At 44.5% G+C, this 21,871-nt stretch overlaps 1 protein-coding gene across 1 annotated transcript in view; it reads left to right on the top strand.

Moving 5' to 3' along the window:
* Window positions 1-19,371, top strand: part of LOC122942242 (centrosome-associated protein CEP250-like) — a 99,288-nt gene extending 79,917 nt beyond the window's left edge. The window contains exons 6-21 of the mRNA XM_044299745.1: window positions 240-346; window positions 2,417-4,039; window positions 4,201-4,345; window positions 4,439-4,585; window positions 6,379-6,609; window positions 6,959-7,101; window positions 7,191-7,318; window positions 7,402-7,535; window positions 9,191-11,701; window positions 11,835-12,962; window positions 13,066-13,261; window positions 13,321-15,035; window positions 17,878-18,030; window positions 18,118-18,204; window positions 18,372-18,425; window positions 18,645-19,371. Of these exons, the coding sequence (XP_044155680.1) occupies window positions 240-346; window positions 2,417-4,039; window positions 4,201-4,345; window positions 4,439-4,585; window positions 6,379-6,609; window positions 6,959-7,101; window positions 7,191-7,318; window positions 7,402-7,535; window positions 9,191-11,701; window positions 11,835-12,962; window positions 13,066-13,261; window positions 13,321-15,035; window positions 17,878-18,030; window positions 18,118-18,204; window positions 18,372-18,425; window positions 18,645-18,863 (8,721 nt within the window). The 3' untranslated portion in view covers window positions 18,864-19,371. The remainder of the gene's footprint in view (window positions 1-239; window positions 347-2,416; window positions 4,040-4,200; window positions 4,346-4,438; window positions 4,586-6,378; window positions 6,610-6,958; window positions 7,102-7,190; window positions 7,319-7,401; window positions 7,536-9,190; window positions 11,702-11,834; window positions 12,963-13,065; window positions 13,262-13,320; window positions 15,036-17,877; window positions 18,031-18,117; window positions 18,205-18,371; window positions 18,426-18,644) is intronic.
* Window positions 19,372-21,871: the final 2,500 nt, after the last annotated feature.

Raw genomic sequence — 21,871 nt, 5'->3', positions numbered from 1 at the left:
CCAGGGAGGGGATTCCACAAAAATAAGTGGAGCTTTGGTGCAACAAGAGCAATGGTGCCCGCCCTCTTTGCACCAAAGGCCTAATTTGCATACTAAGAAAAAGTATCATAACTCAGGAACTGAGCATCGGATCAACAAAAGAAAATGACAGCCATGTGTCTATGCAGAGAGGTGGGTAAGGGCACCCTCAACATCCGCATCAAGTAATTCTGTGGGTCTTGTTCCTTTTTGTCGCTCAGGTTTATAAAGGTCATATACAGGGTGAGCGCTCCCGTCTCCTGCGACTGTGGACTGAAGTGGTGACATTTCATCGACATTTTAATGAACTAAAGACGGCAACAGAAAGGTACAGATCCTCTATACTACACCACACAGGAGAGCTGACAGATCCTCTATACTACACCACACAGGAGAGCTGACAGATCCTCTATACTACACCACACAGGAGAGCTGACAGATCCTCTATACTACACCACACAGGAGAGCTGACAGATCCTCTATACTACACCACACAGGAGAGCTGACAGATCCTCTATACTACACCACACAGGAGAGCCGACATATCCTCTATACTACACCACACAGGAGAGCTGACAGATCCTCTATACTACACCACACAGGAGAGCCGACAGATCCTCTATACTACACCACACAGGAGAGCTGACAGATCCTCTATACTACACCACACAGGAGAGCTGACAGATCCTCTATACTACACCACACAGGAGAGCTGAAAGATCCTCTATACTACACCACACATGAGAGCTGACAGATCCTCTATACTACACCACACAGGAGAGCCGACAGATCCTCTATACTACACCACACAGGAGAGCTGACAGATCCTCTATACTACACCACACAGCAGAGCTGACAGATCCTCTATACTACACCACACAGGAGAGCTGACAGATCCTCTATACTACACCACACAGGAGAGCTGACAGATCCTCTATATTACACCACACAGGAGAGCCGACAGATCCTCTATACTACACCACACAGGAGAGCTGACAGATCCTCTATACTACACCGCACAGGAGAGCCGACAGATCCTCTATACTACACCACACAGGAGAGCCGACAGATCCTCTATACTACACCGCACAGGAGAGCCGACAGATCCTCTATACTACACCGCACAGGAGAGCTGACAGATCCTCTATACTACACCACACAGGAGAGCTGACAGATCCTCTATACTACACCACACAGGAGAGCTGACAGATCCTCTATACTACACCACACAGGAGAGCTGACAGATCCTCTATACTGCACCACACAGGAGAGCCGACATATCCTCTATACTACACCACACAGGAGAGCTGACAGATCCTCTATACTACACCACACAGGAGAGCTGACAGATCCTCTATACTACACCACACAGGAGAGCCGACATATCCTCTATACTACACCACACAGGAGAGCTGACAGATCCTCTATACTACACCGCACAGGAGAGCTGACAGATCCTCTATACTACACCACACAGGAGAGCTGACAGATCCTCTATACTACACCACACAGGAGAGCTGACAGATCCTCTATACTAAACCACACAGGAGATCTGACATATCCTCTATACTACACAGGAGAGCCGACAGATCATCTATACTACACCACACAGGAGAGCTGACAGATCATCTATACTACACCACACAGGAGAGCTGACAGATCCTCTATACTACACCACACAGGAGAGCTGACAGATCCTCTATACTACACCACACAGGAGAGCTGACAGATCCTCTATACTACACCGCACAGGAGAGCGGGCAGATCCTCTATACTACACCACAGGAGAGCTGACAGATCCTCTATATTACACCACACAGGAGAGCTGACAGATCCTCTATATTACACCACACAGGAGAGCTGACAGATCCTCTATACTACACCACACAGCAGAGCCGACAGATCCTCTATACTACACCACACAGGAGAGCCGACAGATCCTCTATACTACACCACACAGCAGAGCCGACAGATCCTCTATACTACACCACACAGGAGAGCTGACAGATCCTCTATACTACACCACACAGGAGAGCTGACAGATCCTCTATACTACACCACACAGGAGAGCTGACAGATCCTCTATACTACACCACACAGGAGAGCTGACAGATCCTCTATACTACACCACGCAGGAGAGCTGACAGATCCTCTATACTACACCGCACAGGAGAGCTGACAGATCCTCTATACTACACCACACAGGAGAGCTGACAGATCCTCTATACTACACCACACAGGAGAGCTGACAGATCCTCTATACTACACCACACAGGAGAGCCCACAGATCCTCTATACTACACCACACAGCAGAGCTGACAGGTTTTCATTAATGTGATTAAGGTCCCCTTGGCAGTTTTGGATTCTTAGTGTAGATGCAATTTGATTTTTTTTCCAGGGATTTATCTGAATTGCGTGCCGAATGGACAAGATGTGTCCGACTTCTCCAAACTTCATATTCCTGTCTTATCTCATGGAAGCCACAGAATCCTGGAAATATCACGGAGCCCCCAAAGTACCTTCTTGTTACCTGGGGCCATGGGATAGAGTCAGTAGAGATGACCGGACAGGTGGAAGGAGCATCCGTGAAGGATTCTATGTTAGATACATGTGGACATAAAGAGGAATCATCAAAATCACTAATTGAGGCCACGCAAGTGGAAGTGCAAACCAAAACCTTGTACCAACAGAGACTGGAGGAGGACCTAAAGTTGCTTAGTTCTCAATTTGAGGCAACAGAGCAAAATGCCAGCTTGTTGAAGTCACAGCTGGTGACAGCAGAGCAGGAAGAAAGAACAATGAGGTTGAATTTGGAGACTGCACATGAAGAAGCAGGCACCCTGAGGACTCAGCTGGTGGCAGCAGAGCAGGAAGCAGACACCATGAGGACACAGCTGGTGGCAGCAGAAGAGGAAGCAAGCATGATGACAACACAACTGGTGGCAGCTCAACAGGAAGCAATCGCGATGAGGACACAGCTTATTGCATCAGAAGAGGAAGTAAGCATGATGAGGACTCAGCTGGTGGCAGCAGAACAGGAAGTAAGCATGATGAGGACTCAGCTGGTGGCAGCAGAACAGGAAGCAAGCATGATGAGGACTCAGCTGGTGGCAGCAGAACAGGAAGTAAGCATGATGAGGACTCAGCTGGTGGCAGCAGAACAGGAAGTAAGCATGATGAGAACTCAGCTGGTGGCAGCAGAACAGGAAGCAAGCATGATGAGGACTCAGCTGGTGGCAGCAGAACAGGAAGCAAGCATGATGAGGACTCAGCTGGTGGCAGCAGAACAGGAAGCAAACACGACAATGTCTCGAGTTCAAGCAGAGAAACAGGAAGAACACATATGGAGTTTGCAGCTTGACAGAGAGGAACAAGAAAGAACCACCAACACGTTCCAGCTGGAGACGCCACCACAGGAAACGAACGTAATAAGATTACCTTTAATGGTGGCTTCAAAGGAGACTAGCACTGCGACATCACTACTAGAGACAACACTTCCAAGCACGCTATCACCACCGCTAGCATCAACTTATCTGATGACATCACTGCTAGAGACCACGCCTCTTGAAGCTAGCAAGCTGATGTCACTGCTGGAGACAACTCGACAGGACGTTAGTATGCCAGGGCAGGAAGTAGATTTAGTGGAGATGTCACGTGCGGACCTATTAGGCGACAAGGCGCAGTCAAGATTACAATTCATTCTATCAAAAGAGGACTTAATTAGGTCGTCAGAGTCCGAGATAAATTCGCTGACGTCAAGGGTTCAAGCATCTGAGCAGGATACACATTCATTAACGGTGCAGCTGGAGGCTTCACGGCAAGACGTGCGTTCACTGGAGATAAAGGCGCAGGAAACGTGCAGAGGACATGTTGAAAAGCTGGAAAAGGAAGTAAGTTCTTTAAGGGCGGAGCTGGAAGAGCGGTCTCAAGAGGTGGAGCTGCTGAGGTCAAGCTTGACGACACAGGAAATGGAAGAAGAAACGCGACTTCACAGCATGGAGCGGGAGCTGCAGGAGATTCAGTAAGTAGAACATTGACTCCGTATCCAGAATTCACATTTGGTCATGAGAACTGAGCCTGGAAAGTGATGCTCCTGCTCTGGGGACTGAGCTGGACCATCTGCAGGGGCAGGAGTCTCTCTGGACCGACCTCCGTTCATTTGTCTGTTTTTTACCCTTTCAGTCGGCGGTCTCTTGACGCTGTGCAGTCTGAGCGCTCTGATCTACTCCACGATTTAGTGCTGCTGCGGGAAGAGCTGCTGCGCTCTCGTCTTGAAGCCAGTTTGTCTCAAGATGAAAGGAGCGGCTTGCAGGGCGCTCTCCTCAAGGTAACCTCCTTGTGGACTCTCTAATATATAAAAGCATTCCAATAGCTGTCAGTCTGCTGTGTTTTAAATGCTATACGGTTTTTGCTTTCACAGGCAGAAAGGCAGATAGCTGGGCAGATGGTGGAGCAGAGCCGACACAGGGCCGAGGTGGACGACCTCCAAGACGCAGTCGCGAAGATGGGAGACTTGAATCGAGCCTTGTCTTTAGATAAAGTGGAACTGAACAGTCTCTTGCTGCAGGTGATCTAAATGCATATAATAAGTATTGCTTTGCATGTGTCCTGCGTACCGTGGTGCATATTCTGTGGCATCACGAGCTGCTGTAGAAATACATGTGTTCATCTGGTGAGGTGCGTCCAGTGGATACTGATCTGCCCTGGATATGTGATGGATGCACAGTTCTTGTAAGGAGCCGTACATGTGTGCGATCACTACATGACCAGGACCAGTGTTTATCCACTGCAGTCAGCAAACAGAGATCTTGAAAACGGTTTAAGTTTTATTCTGCAAACCATAATTCCCCTTTGAAATCAATGGAAACCCTATTAAAATTAGAGCTTTATAATAGTTCAATAACAGGTTAAATCAGAGTGTTCAGCACAGTGTGGCGTCCTCCTTTAAAGGGATATTCCCATCTCAGACCATGGGGGCCTATCGCTAGGATAGGGCCTCCATTGTCTGATAGGTGTGGAACCTGCACCTATCTCGTAAACGAAGATGGCAAAGTGGTGACCCGGCAGTGCGGGTCCGGCCACCACCAAGCGTTCCTTCTGGCCTGCTGAAAATAGCCGAGCGGCGCGTTCGGCTGTTTCCGGAATCTCCATAGAGATGAATGGGAGCGCACCACGCTTGCCACTGCTTCCATCCACTTCTATAGGGCCGACGGAAATTTTTGGCGACTCCATAGGGGAGCCACGCATGCACGGTGTGCCCTCCTTTACTTTGCCAGCTGGGTTTTCAAGATAGGGGCAGGTCCCGCACCTATCAGGCAATGGGGGCATATGCTAGAGATATGCCCCTATTGTCTATGATGGGAATACCCCTTTAATAACCCAGTTAAAGGGTTTGTGTCACAAACAAGATTCTACCTTTTTCAAACCAGCTCCTGGATCGGAATGCTTTTATAATTACCTGCAGTTACAAATTGAATACAGACACTGAGCTATTCAAGAAAATGTATCTGTATAGCTCCACCTGCTGTTCGTTCTTTATTTTTCCGTCCATCTCACTTTTGTGGTCGCACACGCTCAGTTTAAAATTTCAGCTGCCACCAGGCATATCTTCTGTTAGAAGCTGTGTCGGTTACAGGAAAAGAGCTACAGCAGAAAGGACACCAGGTTGTGAGGGTGCCTTCACAGGCGGCAGATTTCGTGGCAAGAAATTCTGCAGCTGAAAATCCGTTTCATTCTCCTTAATGGGGCTTTCAGAAATCCATGTGCTTGCTGCCCCATTCAAATGAATGGAACTGATTTTCATCTGATTAAATCTGCTGCATGTAAAGGCACTCTGATAGAGAGAGCTGCAGCAAAAAGGACACCCCCAGAGCTGTTATAGGGAGAGAGCCGCAGCAGAAAGGACATGCCCCTACTTAGCTGTGATAGGGAGAGAGCTGCAGCAAAAAGGATGCGGCTCCTGAGCTGTGATAGGGAGTATGCTGCCATAGAAATTGCATGCCCCCTGAGCTCTAATAAGGAGAGTTTCAGCAGAAAGGACACCCCTCCCTGAAGAGAACTTGCAGAGGAATGAACGTGGACCCATGTGAGATACAGGACTGGTTTTAACTTTGTTGTACTGTATGATGTCTGATTTTTCTGGTTTTTACATCAATCACAGCATAACCCATTTAAATGAAAGAGAATTGATAGTACGGCGTTCATTCACATTGCCCTGACGTCACCTTTGTAGCCACCTACATGTAAAGAATATAGACCTGGTTACCGTTGACCCCACACACTGACAGGTGAACAGACGACTGTCTTAATGTTCGTTCAGCCACTTTTGGGGAAGATTTTGACTTCATTTTGGTCCTGCAGAGGGAAAAAGAGCTGAAGTCTATCGGAGAACTTCTGCAAGAGTCACAGAGGGAGATTGGGAACGCCCAGCAGCGTTTACAGCAATGTGAGGAGGAACGTTCCCAGCATATGGTGGAGCTCGGCAAGGGACAGCGCCTCCTGCAGGACTGCGAAGTAGCAAGAGAAAGCCTGGAAACAGAGCTGTCGTACATCCGGCTGGAGAGAGACAGACTGCAGGCTGAGCTGAAACAGGTGAATGGAAGCATCACTACTTAGGTCTTCCAACAAACTAGACCCAAAGTTATCAGTACAGTAAATGTTCCTGACCTCCATCACTATACAGTGTGCGGCGCTCTGCTTGGCATGCCACGAGGAAGCCGCAGCGCTCACAGCAGCACCGCGTCCTCTTCAAACAGCTGATTGGGGAGGGTGCCGGATGTCAGACCCCCCACCGATCAGAGCATAGGCCATCAGTGTTGTACTTAAGGATACAACTATGTTAGTGGTTGATTCATGACTTTCAGTATTTCAATAATTGTGTCTCCTCTTCCTGTCCCTAATATTGTCCCATATTTTATGTTTTAACCTGTTCACCTGATAGGAAAGCGAGAGCCTGCGCAAGGATCAGGACCAGTTATCTCAGGACGCAGAAGCTTTGAGTCGTGAAAAGTCCACGCTCACCGTACAACTCGGAGTGAGCGAGAGGGAGTGTCTGGAACTAAGAGAAAAGCTAGGAGACCTCCAGTAAGACGTGGACACATGGTGCAGTGACGAATTCCTCTCCTGATGATTTATAGGTTTCATTGCATTTTATGTTTTATTTTATTTCTTAGGATCATGAAACAGTGTCTGGAGAAATCAGTGTTTGCATCTCAGGAAAGATCATCTCAGCTGGAGATTAGATGCGGCCAACTGGACCTGGAAGTTCAGACAATCGCTCAGTCCAAGAAAACCGTCCAAGGTAAGAGTCATCGTACTAAATGCTATGACCTAAGGGGTGATAGGAGACAGCGACTTACGGCTTTGTTTCTGAATTTATTACAGATGAGCTTTCTCTCTTGTACGCCGAGCAGGACGCCTTACAGAAGCGATGTCTTGCTCTTTCTCAGAGGCTTTCTGACTTGGAAGAAGAGAAAGAGGCAGCAATAGTACGGAGAGAGGAACTGGAGCTAAGCTTGGTAAATGCTAGTTAAGTGAGCTGTCCCACTATAACCGCTTACCTACCCATAGAATAGGTGATAATTACCTGATCAGGGCAGGGTTGACTGCTGGGACCCCCACTGGTCACAAGAATTGGGGTCCTTGAGTCTCCCGGGTGAATGGAGCAGCCTTTACACACGTGCACTGCTCTTCTATTCATCTCTTATAGACTGCCGGAGACAGCCGAGACTTGTACTGCAGTCTCCATAGATGAATGGAGGAGCACCGTTATTCAATTCACTTGGGGGACTCAGGGACCCCTGTTCTCGTTATCAGTGGGTGCGTTAGATCCCCCTGATTAGATACTTATCACCTATCCTGACTGACAGCAAAATAATGGTGACTACCCCATACTTTTTAGCCTAGTATGGGGCAGTGGGGAAACAAGTGCAGCTTGGAATTTGCAGTCTGCCTTTGAGCATTGTGTATTAACCGCCATATATGAAAGCTGCAAAGGAATCTACGACCTGAGCCCGCTCCATATGCAGTGGGTGCTGGTGGTGTTACAAATGTGACATCCGCCTGCAACGGGCAGAATCAGAGATTCCCTCTCTCATTGTAATGACCCTTTAGTTGCTGCAGTCAATAATGACTGCGGCATCTAAATAGTTATGGACAGAGGGAGAAGATTCTTCTCTCTCCCACTCAACCCCGAGGCTTTGGCATGGCAGTCAGGGGCTCATCTGAGTGTGGCAGGGAGCAATAGTTATGGCTGAACTTGCACTTTGATGACTAGTATCTGTGAATTTTAGCCACAACCTGCCTAGGATTACGTGTGATTCCAAAGATTATACCAAATAAAGACACGATTAAAAGGTTTTCTGAGATTTTAATACTGATACCTTTGTATAGGTCATCAGTATCTGATCGCAGGGGTCTGACACCCGGGATCCCTGCTGATCAGCTGTTTGAGAAGGCAGCGGCGCTCCTGTGATGGCTGCAGACTTCTCCCTGCTCACTGTGTACGGTGCTGTACATTGTATAGCGGCTGTGCTTGGTGTCAGAGCTCAGCCCCATTCACTTCTATGGGGTTAAGCTGCGCCTAGGCCACATGACGAACAGCTGTCCCTCCTTACCTGTGCACACACACACCTCCTCTGAAATCCAACATGCCCATCCCTTCTTTCCCCACCATCTGCCCTAAGGTCTGAGTTAGGAAACCCCCAAACACACTAGATCAGTGGTGACGAAACCTATGGGACGGATGCCAGAGGCGACACTCAGAGCCCTCTCTGTCGGCACCCGCACCCTGGAAAAAGTCTATGGTGTACCAATATGCCTTGGACTTTTCCTGCCATTCATCAGCACAGGCAGCGCACTGACTGTAGGCAGGCTATTATAGCTAAATGATATAGTACAGGGAAGATAGACTATATTGGTATTCAGGTTAAATTGCTGTGTTGGCACTTTGCAATATATAGATGGGTATTGAGTTGGAGTTTGGACGCTCGTTCTCTAAAACGTTCACCATCACTGCACTAGATGGTTGGATGGTTCCATCAAAATCTGTGGGGTCGGACGATGATCATCTAATGTGTATACCCACCTTATTAAAAGTGTCTTAAAAGCTATGGGTGTCAATAACAGCTTGGAGAAAGAGTATTTAATAATACTGATCTCTGATTCCTTTCAGGGAGAATTAAACACCTTGAGAGACCGTCTGGAGCAAGAGAAGAGTCTGAGACAGGTTACTGAAGAGCGTGTCGATAAATTGCAGAGAGAGAAGCAGAATGAGCTGGATAAAGCAACCATCGTACAGAAGCAATTGGAAGAGGAAATTTCCAAACTCGGGGACAACCTGAAAATATGTCAGTCAGACAAAGAGACAGCTTTGGAGAACTTAGAGCGACAAGTGCTAATGAAAAGTGAACAGGACCGTGAAATTGAGATTATCAAAGAGACCTTGAAAGAATGTCGGGAAGAAAAAAAGAGAGCCCTGGCTGCACTGACAAACCAAGCGGATAGTTTAGAAGAGATTGAGAGGCAGATTACAGAACTAAGAGGGAATATTCAGGAGTGCAACGGGGAGAAGGAGACTGCTTTAACTTCAGCCGCTGTGCTCCAATTGACCATACAAGAAAAAGAACGTGAACTCAAGACTTGTAAGGAGAGCATAATGCAACTCCAACAAGAGAAAGAGATGGTGGTCAATAAATTACAGCAACAGATCCAGAGCTTTAAGGAGACTGAGCTGCGAATGACAAAGCGTATCGAAGAGTGTGAAGTTCAGAAAGAGCTTGCAGTAAAAGCAGAATACCACAGTTCCCTGATAGTAGCAGAAAGGGATCGAGAAATTGATACCTTGATTGCCAAGATGAGCGTGGTTCAAGGAGAGAAGGAGACACTCGTTGAGAAGTTCTCTGTTGATGCTATCGAGGCAGAGCAGAAACAGACAGCTCTAAAGGAGCTTCTCAGACAGTGTCAAGAAGAACGAGAAACCAAGGTGAATGCATTGCTGCAAAATGTGGGAGAACTGGATAAAGAATTGGTGACTTTAAGAGAGCGTCTGAAGGATCAGCAGGCAGAGAAAGAGAGCACACTTGAAGAAGTAGGCCATCAAGCTATGTTGTTAAAAGAGAGTGACTCTCTGATTGAATCTTTCCGATCCAGAATGGTAGAGTGCGAGTTTGAGAAAGACCAGCTCTCTGTGAATTACAGAGAGTGCCAGGAAAATATAGCAACTTTAAAAGAGACTATTAAAGAGTACTCGGAAGAAAAAGAGAGAGCCCTGGCTGCACTGACAAACCAAGCGGATAGTTTAGAAGAGATTGAGAGGCAGATTACAGAACTAAGAGAGAATATTCAGGAGTGCAACGGGGAGAAGGAGACTGCTTTAACTTCAGCCGCTCTACTCCAATTGACCATACAAGAAAAAGAACGTGAACTCAAGACTTGTAAAGAGAGCATAATGCAACTCCAACAAGAGAAAGAGACGGTGGTCAATAAATTACAGCAACAGACCCAGAGCTTTAAGGAGACTGAGCTGCGAATGACAAAGCGTATCGAAGAGTGTGAAGTTCAGAAAGAGCTTGCAGTAAAAGCAGAATACCACAGTCTCCTGATAGTAGCAGAAAGGGATCGAGAAATTGATACCTTGATTGCCAAGATGAGCCTGGTTCAAGGAGAGAAGGAGACACTCGTTGAGCAGTTCTCTGTTGATGCTACCGAGGCAGAGCAGAAACAGACAGCTCTAAAGGAGCTTCTCAGACAGTGTCAAGAAGAACGAGAAACCAAGGTGAATGCATTGCTGCAAAACGTGGGAGAACGGGATAAAGAATTGGTGACTTTAAGAGAGCGTCTGAAGGATCAGCAGGCAGAGAAAGAGAGCACACTTGAAGAAGTAGGCCATCAAGCTAGGTTGTTAAAAGAGAGTGACTCTCTGATTGAATCTTTACGATCCAGAATGGTAGAGTGCGAGTTCGAGAAAGATCAGCTCGCTGTGAATTACAGAGAGTGCAAGGAAAATTTTGCAACTTTAAAAGAGACTATTAAAGAGTACATGGAAGAAAAAGAGACGTTGTCTGCTTTGTTGCAGTCTCAAACTGAGGGAATTAAAGACCGAGAAAATGAGATAAAATTGTTGAAGGAGACTATGTTTAATGTTCAAAAAGATAAAGAAATGATCTGTAGTGATCACACCAAAACTTTGAAAGAGAAAGACAAAGCTCATGTGGTGCTGCAACAGACTCTACGAGACAGCCAGCAAGAAAAGGAGCATCAACGACTAGCTATAGAACAGCAGAAATGTGAGATTATGAGCCTGGAAGAGAAGTTACGGAGGTGCCAACATGATAAATCTGTGGTAGAAGCTAGAATGGAAGATTTGGCATTGCAGAAAGACTCCATAGAGAAGGAAGCAAATATGGAGGAAAAACTTTTGAGGGAAAAAGTGTCTGAGTATTCTCAGGCCTTAAAGGAAAAAGAACTAGCGGTTGAAGTTTTAGAAAGGAAGTATGAGAGAGAGCGTGAATCGCTAAATAGGAGGCTAGAGACGCTGTCACTCTCTTTAAAAGAGAATGAAAGAGAATTACAGGAGTTGGGAAGACTTGAGATCAAAAATAGAGATTTGGAGAGGAAACTGTCAGAGGTCCTAAATGAAAGACAGCTGGTTGAGGAACAGAGGGAAAGGGACAACAAGGCCTTTTAAAGAAAGGTTACAAGATTTATCCCGGACTTTGCTAGAGAAAGAGTCTGAGGCTGATAGAGAAAGAATGCAGTTAAACAGGGTTAACAGTGACTTGGATGTTAGAGTCGAAGAGCTGTTACATATCCTTAAGGAGAAAGACATTCAAGAACAAAAGAATATAGTGAAAATACAAGATCTGAAACTGGAACTAGAACAAGTACAATATGTTCTGGTAGAGAAGCAAAAAGAGGCAGAAGATGCCAGAATCCAGAGTGATAGAGAGAGACTGACTCTAAAACAGCAGATTGCAGAACTGTCTCGAGCACTCGCAGACAGAGAGGTCCATGATGAGGAGAGAGAAGAGCACTTGAATGCTTTGAATATTAGATTAGACCAAATGAGTCAGGACTTAATGGGTAAAACTGTTGAATTTGCACAAGGGGAAGAAGAAAGAAAGGAACTGCAGAAATGGGTAACAGAACTTTCCCAGGCTCTTATTGGAGAGATGTTTTTAGATCAAGAAGATGATCGAGCTTTAACTGATAGACTAAAATTGCTTGGAAAGGCTTTGAAAGATAGAGAGCGACAGTGCGAACAAGCAAAAATTGAGAAAGACAGTCTGAAGGAAAGAGTAGCAAAACTTTCTCAAATTCTTATAGAAAAGGAACACGAGTTAGAAGAGGCAGAAGATAAGATGAGATCGTTGGGACAGGAAATAAGTGAACTGGGGCAAGTTCTTGTAAAAAAAGAAGACGAGGTAAGGAATGAAGAGCTAAATAGTAAGGAAGAGAAGTCGTTACTGAGACAGAGTGTATCTCGGCTGTCTCACAGTCTTACAGAGAAAAAGATAGAGATAGAGGAGAAGGAAGTTGAAATTACATTTCTAAAAGATAAGATCAAAGAAATCAGACAAGTCATGGTGGAAAAAGATCAAGAAATACGAGAGAAAGATAGCTTTATCGAGCTAGAAAAAAGGTCTCAGAGCAAGAGACTATCAGAAATGTCTCAGGTTTTATTAGAAAAGAAAATTGAAGCAGATAACAAAGACCTAAAAATTATATCTCTGGAAGACAAGATGGCGGAGCTTCGACAGGTTTTAATAAGTAAGGAGTATGAGCTCAAAGAGGAGATAACCCGAAACGAACATGAAAATAAAGCCCTTAGACAAAAAGTTGAAGAACTTTCACAGACTTTACTGGAAAGAAGTCATCATGCAGATTTTGCAAGCATGGAAATAAAACTATTGAAAAATAAGAAGGAAGAACTTGAAGGACAGTTGGTAGAGAATAAAAGAGAAATGGAAGAAAGAGAGAAGACGGGGTCTAGAAGATAAGGTGTCTCAAAGACAGAAAGTAACAGCGCTTACTGAGTCTGTAATAGAGAAGAACAGAGAAGTGGATGATAAAGAGATGCAGGTAAAGCTTCTGAAAAAGAAGACTGAAGAATTGAGACAACGCCTGCATGAAAAAGAGCAGGAAAATAAGGAAGAAGAACGGCGACACGAGGAAGAGTTGAAAAGTCTGAGGAAAAGAGTGACTGAACTATCTTCATCTATAGCACAAAAGGAGAGCGAAGCAGGTGAGGTAAAGACTATGAAAGAAACAATAAGAGAACTCAAGCAAATGCTTGCAGATAAGGAACAAGACAGGAATCTGAAAAAAGAGAGTGCGATGAAGAGAGGAAGACTCTACAGCAGAAGTTAAGGGATGTTTCCCAGGCTTTAGTCAAGAAAGAGCAAAAATATGATGTAGTTAAACTGGAGGTGGAAACTCTGAAAAAGAAAATAGAAGAGCTAAGCCTCCTCATACTAGAGAAAGAAGGTAAGATTCAAGAGGAAAACAGAATAGGTGAAGAAGAGAAGACATCCTTGAAGCAAAGAGTGAAAGAACTCTCCAAAGCTTTGGGTGAGAAGGAGCAAGAGGCTGCTGAGACAAAATTAGAAAGTAAATATCTAAGAGACAGGCTAGAAGAAGGTAGTCAGGTCTTGGTAACAAGGGAGGAAGAGGTCAAGGAGGAAAAGAAACGCAACGAGGAAGAGAAGAACGTTATGAGAGAAAGAATAACAGCCATGTCCCAGTCTTTAGTAGAGAAGAGCCATGAAGCAGATAGGACCAAGATGGAGATGAACTCTCTTAGAGAGAAGCTAGAAGAGCTCACGAGGAGGAATGAAGCAATGATCCATGATGCAAATATTGAAGAGCAAAATACTATTTTAAGCCAGAATGTGGAAGGACTTTCTCAGAATTTAAAAGCAAAAGTAAGAGAAGTTAATGTTCTCCAAACTGATCTGACATCTCTGAGAGATAAGGTAGGAGAACTAAAGCAATCTCTGACTCTTAAAGAACAAGAAATTCAAGAGAAGGAAATATGCTATGAAACAGAGAAGAGAACTTTAAAAGAAAAGGTGACCAATCTTGCTAAAGCTTTAGGAAGTAAAGAAACAGAAGTAGAAGAAATGGTAGGAAATATTGAATACTTGAAAGAAAAGAATGAGAAGGTAATAAATGAGAAAAAATTACACGAAGAAAAGACGACTCTGCAGAATCAAATAATCAGACTTTCGCAAACTCTGTCGGAGAAGCAGGAGAAAACAGAAGGAATGGAAAGGGAGATGAGGCTACTGAGGGAACAGATTGAGCAGCTAAGACAGGATTCAGTAGATAAAGGGCAAGAGAGCAAGATGCACGAAGAAGAGAAAAATGTCCTAAGGCAGAAAGTGTTAAAACTTCTTCACACTGCAGAAGAAAAAGAGAAGAAAATAGACACAATGGTTATTGAGAAGAATGCTCTTAAAGCAAAGATCGGAGAACTAAGACGAGCCATGGTGATTCAAGATCAAGACAGAAGAAAGAAAACCAGAGATGAAGAAAATGATGAGACATATTTCAGTCGAGAGACTGAATACCAAGGTTTAGAGAAAACTGAGACTAATTTTTTGGATTTGGATGTTCAAGAAGATGGAAAGAAACCTTTATCTGACAAGACATTTGCCGGAGAAAGGAGAAAACTGGAGGAACATTTACAAGACTTGCAAACATTTACACATGTCAAATCGGAGACAGCATCGGCAAAGTCCACAGAAGGCTTAAATTTGATTGGTAAGAGAAAGTTGCTAGAAAACCAACATGAGGACCCTGTGTTTCTAGAGATCAGCTATCCACACGAGGAGACCAATATACAAGAGCTGATAACAGAAATTAAAGCACTGTATCATGAGAGAGATGAAGCCCAGAAGAGGGAAGTGGATCTTAAAATGAAGTTGATGAAAGCAGAAACGGCACTAAGACGTATGGAGGCTGAAGAGATCACGCTGAGGCAGAAGTTTCTGGTATTGAAAAAGAGACTTAGAAAAGTAAGATGGTTTGCACATCATGTGCAAAGTTGCCTATCAATATCACGTAGGTTTTTCTCACGCTTGCACCAGTTATTTTACACCAGGTTTCCATTGCATTTTGTAAAACTAGTGTTGGCTGTAGTTTGCTGATAGAACCTCATGGACCCAGTCATTAGGGTCTAATAAAACTAAGAACAACTTAAGGCCTCTTTCACACGGGCGTTGCGGGTGACGTGCGGGAAAAGATGCGGGTGCGTTGAGAGAAAATTAGTGATTTTTTTTCCCCTGCGAGTGCAAAGCGTTTTAATGCGTTTTGCACGCGCGTGAGAAAAATCGACATATTTGGTACCCAGACCCAAACCCGTTTGGGTTAGGTGTTGTGTAAATTGTATTATTTTCCCTTATAACATGGTTATAAGGGAAAATAATAGCATTCTGAATACAGAATGCTAAGTAAATTAGGGATGGAGGGGATAAAAAAAAATATAATAATTAAACTCACCTCATCCACTTGTTCGCGCTGCCCGGCTTGTCTTCATTCTTCTTCTTTGAGGACCTGGGAGGAAAAGGACTTTTGGTGACGTCACTGCGCTCATCACATGGTCAATTACCATGGTGATTGGCCATGTGATGGCTCCACACTCATCACATGGTCCATCACCATGGTGATGGACCATGTCATGAGCGCAGTGACATCACCAAAGGTCTTTTTCCTCCCAGGTCATCAAAGAAGAAGAATGAAGACAAGCCGGGCAGCGCGAACAAGTGGATGAGGTGAGTTTAATTATTATTATTTATTTTTTCAACCCCTCCATCCCTAGTTTACTTAGCATTCTGTATTAAGAATGCTATTATTTTCCCCTATAACCATGTTATAAGGGAAAATAATAATGATCGGGCTCCCCATCCCGATCGTCACCTAGCAACCATGCGTGAAAATCGCACCGCATCCGCACTTGCTTACGATTTTCACACAGCCCCATTCACTTCTATGGGGCCTGCGTTGCGTGATAAATGCACAATATAGAGCATGCTGCGATTTTCACGCAACGCACAAGTGATGCGTGAAAATCACCGCTCATGTGCACAGCCCCATATAAATGAATGGGTCCGGATTCATTGCACCCGCGCGGAAAACTCGCCCGTGTGAAAGAGGCCTAATGGATTACGATGGATCATTCAGAGTTCAGACTGATCATAACAGATCTGTCATGGATGTTGTAGAAACAGAATCAATGACGGCATTTGTGTTTGCAAGCCACAAATAGATAGTTGACATTTGCAGAAGCATCTGATGGCATCACCGAGTCCTGATTAGAAAAGGTTCTGCCCAAATCCTGAGTCGGCTTCCCTGTTTTTTTGCAGATTAAATTTTTTCACTCATTAGAAACACTTCACCAATACACAACTCCCACTGTGACCAGCAGAGGACCTTATATCAGTTTAGCCCTAGTCTAATTATGGTCTTACCTTATAGGGCGGCCCCACTGATGCCATGTCACTTTTTTTATTTATTTTTATTCCAAAGACCCCTCTACCACCACCAAGAAGGGGAACAGAGCGTATACATTTTCTGAACCTGGAGGTGGATAACGTTCTCTCTCGGAGCATACAATGGGGAGAGGCAGAAGGATGATTGCTACACCTCCATTGCTAGGATGGGAGAGACAACCAGGAACACAGGTTTAGCTGGCTGCATCAATGTCGATTAGCATTCGTTTTCTCCGCAGCTGACTGGTATCTGGCTATACCTATACAACTAATACATAATGCTACACACAAACTATTGGACATTTGTGAACATATAGGAAAGTTATGTAAAGATCACACAACACAAATAAGCTAGTGAAATAAATTACACCTGCTGTGGGCATCCTAGTCGAAGACTTCTTGAGATCCAGAATGCCACGAGGGACTGATAGGCAACTTCTTTTCAGTAACCAGATTTTTTTTTTTTTTTGATAATTAATCTGTATTTAAGTTTAGTTGGATTTGAATTGTCCTCTTTCACCTCATCCCTCATTACTAAACAGTTATTAGGGCGGCACCAGGTGAAAACAAGGGGCGAATATCAAGATATCTCTACAGAACAAGTTAGACATACTGTAATAAGGTTATGTCTGATCATTAAAAACATTGGGGTAGATTTACTAATCCTGCCAAAGATTTATACAATGGAGGCCACATTAATCGGCCCACCCAGCAGGGAGTTATCGGACCGTTCGTTCCTGATAATTGCCTGCTCGTCACAGGCGGTGAGAGCAGTATTTAGGTGCGGCAATCCTCTCCTGAATAGTGGCGAATGATTGCTGAGGCAATCACTCATCCCGATAGAGAATAATTGTTTCAGGGTTTACGCAGATGATCTATTGCCAATTAGTTTGGTACCTGCCGATGAACAAGCGGAGACCCAGTCTGTTCTGGGCCATGAACGGTGTATCCTTTCAAGGTCTTCAGAAAAGAGGGTGCCTTGTCTCAGTTGCATCACAGTGAAGCCCAGCCTACTTGACCAAAGGACTGTGACCCATTTAATCGTGTTTTGGTCTCCACTGGCCGTTACGATGTATGGGTGAAACATCAGAAGTCTGTTAAATCCTGTAAACAATTATCTGACAATTATTCGACCACTTCTCAGCAGCCGGTTATCAGTATTTATTTATTTATTTTTTAACACATCTGTTGTGAGATTGGTCAGAATACAGGTTTGTGGACTCCTCCAGTCATCTGGCCTGGTCTGCTACACTCAGCTGTATATGAAGCTACGTGAAACCTATACAGAACTTGAAATGTTTCCCTCGTTGTTGGGTTTGATGAGATCAATAGTCTGGATATAACATGCTTTCATTGCTCTCCTAAACAGGATTCTTCTACATCTGTAGATGTTTTAAGTGGAAAGAATGACGACTCTCTGCAAAGGAGGCTGCAGGTCCTGCAGGAGGCTGTTGCGAGGTTGGAAAACGACAAATCTTTATTGGAAAACCAAACCCTACGTTTGAGCGAGACACTACGAGAAGTAAGAGCCGCTAGGAGCAAGAGTCATGGGTGATGAACGAAGCCAAATGTTTGTTTGCCTCACATTCAATTTTGCGTTTTTACGCAGGTGGAGTTTGAGCGGAGGAACCTCCGGAGGGAGCTGCGTAAGCTCAATGCTTCAACAGTGCAGCAGTCAAAGGACATAACACAAGAGGTCAGTAGTCACAGGGTAATACATCAAATGTAATCACAGTCTGGCACTGCTGCAAAAGATGGATGACTTTCTATGATGGTGCCATTACTGTTTTTGCAGTGTTGCTCAGTTCCTTCAGTTTTGACATGTTGCTACATTGTTTTATTTCCCTCCCCGGATACCTATAGGATTCTGTTGATTCTTCTACATCTTGGCCAGGCGTGGCAGAGCTACAACAACAGGTGTGTGATGCTATAAAGTATATAGGGCTCTAAGGTGCAGTATGAAATCACAGGGAGTAGAAGTACTGTATATGTACAATGAAGGTGAAGTCAAAGGCACGAACAGGTTTACTTGGCCAATGGAGTATGTAGACTATTAGGGTGTAATGGGGCAGAGTCGGTGAGGTGCAGTTGTCTGGAGAGCTAACAATTACAGCGATTTTGTATCTCCTCGCACAGATCTCCTTTTTAAAGTCACAGCTGGAGAAAGAACGCGGACATCGTTCCTGGTATATACACAGATGTGCCCGCACCACTGACGATCTTATGAGCCTGAGACACAATCTGACTCGTTCACTGGCGGCAGTGACCTCTGATACTAGACCTCAGGTACTGGAGAGGGAAACTATCCGACTGGATGACACATTAAACCGCAGCCTTGGCCTTCCGACAACCTGAATGTGCATATTAACATGAAGTCCCGCGAGGCACGCAGGTCTCTTGCTCTTGGAGAAACTGGTTGGGTCAGTGAGAGAGCACAGTGGGCTAATCCGTCCTGGGAAAGGGGTTCTCCCCCTTTACCTGCCTTACAGAAGTCCAGTTGCATTACTCCAGAAGTGTATTGGTCCCAGCGACTGATCAGTGACCCATTTATTTGGCTCATTAGCCTCTGTGCGGGAGTTCAAAGATTCAGCATGGTTGAAAATGATGTCTGTTACAGGATTCAGTGATGATGTGTGATTGGGGTGTGTTGTTGGTTGGTGCTACATGTAGGAGATTTGAATTTATTATCGGGGAGCAGCGGATGCAAAAATCCATTCCATTGATGTCAATGTCCCATGGTGACCACGCTTGGTTGTGATGTGAAGTTTACAGACTCTTAGGTACTGCAATGGGGTCTTAACTCAGCCCTTTGAGTAATCTATTTGTCATTGAAAAAAGGTAATGTTTGGAACTTCTATATGATATGCCCAAGTATCAGTTGGAGACGTAATTATTTGGCAAGATTTTTAGACATCAGAAAGTGTCTTACCATAAGTTTGCAGTGTCACACATGGGTCTGTATCTGATAAGATGCACTAGATCAACTTTGTAGACTCTGATCATTGCACAAAGTAGTGTTTTATAAAGTCAGGTTGTGATGTTCAGTATGGTGTTCTGATCTTACAGGAATCGGTTATAATACGTGTATGTGATACAGGTACCGCAATGGGGTCCGACCCTAACCCTTTCTTGAAATGCTCTGCTGCTGGTCATCAGAAGCACTCGCTGTTTTACTGTATGTAGCTTACGTTAAAAGCCAAGCTTATAGCATCACATTATTGTGCTGGTGATAAACCCTGAGGTTGTCATCTCTGATGTGTGTACGATTCCAAGTATCGGGTAGCTGTGTCGTCTCAGTTTAAGCTTCTGGTTGCCTGGTGTAGACAATCTTGACAATTTCTGTCTGTTTTTGTGGGCAGAGGGGTTCCCACAGTAGCCAAGTTGCTTTAAACCTATACCTGTATACTAGGGAATTGCACATAGCAGTTTATTTTTAATGACTACCTATATAAATCCAGGAGGAGGTGTATGTAGCATATCAATCTGTGTACAACTGCAAGACAGACATGTGACCCCCTCAGTGATCGCAGTGACAATCAGTTCATGAAACAGGGCGTTGGGGTTGGACACGTACTACAGAGAGAGATTGCGGGGACCACATGTGTGATTGTTACAGAGACTCATGGAATTGTATGAAATTGCTGTGAACCATTTAAAGGGTAGGTCCATCCAGTCTGTAAATTCACACTAAACAATCTTAGTGGAAATATGGGGTGGGATATAGGAATGCAATAAAATGACAACCATTCTGATCAACATTTTCTGGTTCTTAGAACTTAATAGTTGTCGCTCTCTTGCCAACAAAGGCTGCAACCAATGGGGTGCAGAGATGGTTTTCAGAAAGCACAGTGGTCCTATTTTTGTTTTTAGCATCTATTACTCTTATTAAAGTGGTTGTCAAGATACCCCCCTCCCCCTTCGAGCTCCTGGCACTTCCACCATTGGGGGTGCAGGTTTATAGAAGACGGACTTGCAGCAACATCTTTGGAAACAACTTCATTCTACGAAGGGTTTGTCCATTTGTGGATCCTTTCTGATGGGTTTCTGGGTTACGATGAGCCTGTTTTCCAGGATGTTGGATGAATTTTATTTTATACAATTATTTATATATTTATATATTTTAATAAAAATCAGTTTTATGTACAGAAGTTGATATTGTATCTGACGCGGTGACTGACTCCTGCCAGAGAGAGGCTGTGATATTATATTATAATCAGCAGTCTCTACTCATTTATGTATCTCTGTGCATATTTTTGTATTAATATGTATTTTGTATGAAGAAATATATATATACCTTTTTATACCCATTTGTGTGCATTCTTTGTGCCTGGAGTGCAGCCGCCTCCAGCAGAGCCATCGCAATAACACCAAGCAAAGCCACGTTCTGCTGATATGTTTAATAAGCGTCCATCGAGCCTCATTCTGAACAGAAAGAATAATTGGGAGTCACAAACATGGCTTCCGACAGGGAGAATGGCGGTTGTGTTTAATGATCCCAGGGCAGCTTGTCGGCTACAGTTTTCTTCCTCTTTCACCCAACATCGAAGACTGATGTGAAGGATGCTACGATTCTATGATAGAGGAAACATTCCCCGGTGGATTCCCATTGCCTTGGGCTGTATGGATAGATTGGATCGGGCATGATCGTCGTTTGATGCCTTGAGTTTGGGAATGGACGAAAATGTCCCTGCTAAGGGTTTGATGGTGACCATAATGCTGGATAGTTGGGGCAGTGCATCCGTAGACATGTAAACAACCACAGTCATAGCAAAACCGATGACATCGTGAAGACGATCAATCCTGGACCGTCCTAATCACAGACCAGCGATCGACAGGTCATCTACACACTTCATCAGCAGTCACTGTGTCCACAAGGCTGTCTCCAGGAAACCAGCGGCTCTCCAACAACAAGGACAAGTCTGTCAGTCGTCTTTAGTCAAGCTGCTAAAAATTACATTTAGCGGTGCCTTGGTTATAACGTTTACAGCTTCATGTGAAAAGCTGCCGCGATCTAACTTGCTGAATCTCTAGATGTATCCTACTCCTGTATTGGGAAACAGACGGACCTGCCCTGGGGAGCTATAACTGCCGCCATATTGTAAATAAAATTAAGAACCCTTTGGGACAAACTTATTGAAATTGAATTTTAAAGAGAACGTGGGGGACACTTTACACACCGTTCCAGTACCGACACCAGCGTGACACTCCACGGCGCTCATTGATCTGAACCATATCCTGTAACACCAGGGCACTGACCGATCTGCCGGGAAGAAGAACACTCACCAACCAGGATGCCCTAAACCTCTTTCCAAGTCAAAGCCGAATACTGATCTGCTACCTTGTATAATGCATCGATTTATACT

The sequence above is a fragment of the Bufo gargarizans genome, chromosome 6 (assembly GCF_014858855.1).
Source record: "Bufo gargarizans isolate SCDJY-AF-19 chromosome 6, ASM1485885v1, whole genome shotgun sequence".
Lineage (NCBI taxonomy): Eukaryota > Metazoa > Chordata > Amphibia > Anura > Bufonidae > Bufo > Bufo gargarizans.
Note: the sequence above shows the minus strand (reverse complement) of the source record. Positions and strands in the feature narration are given on the sequence as shown.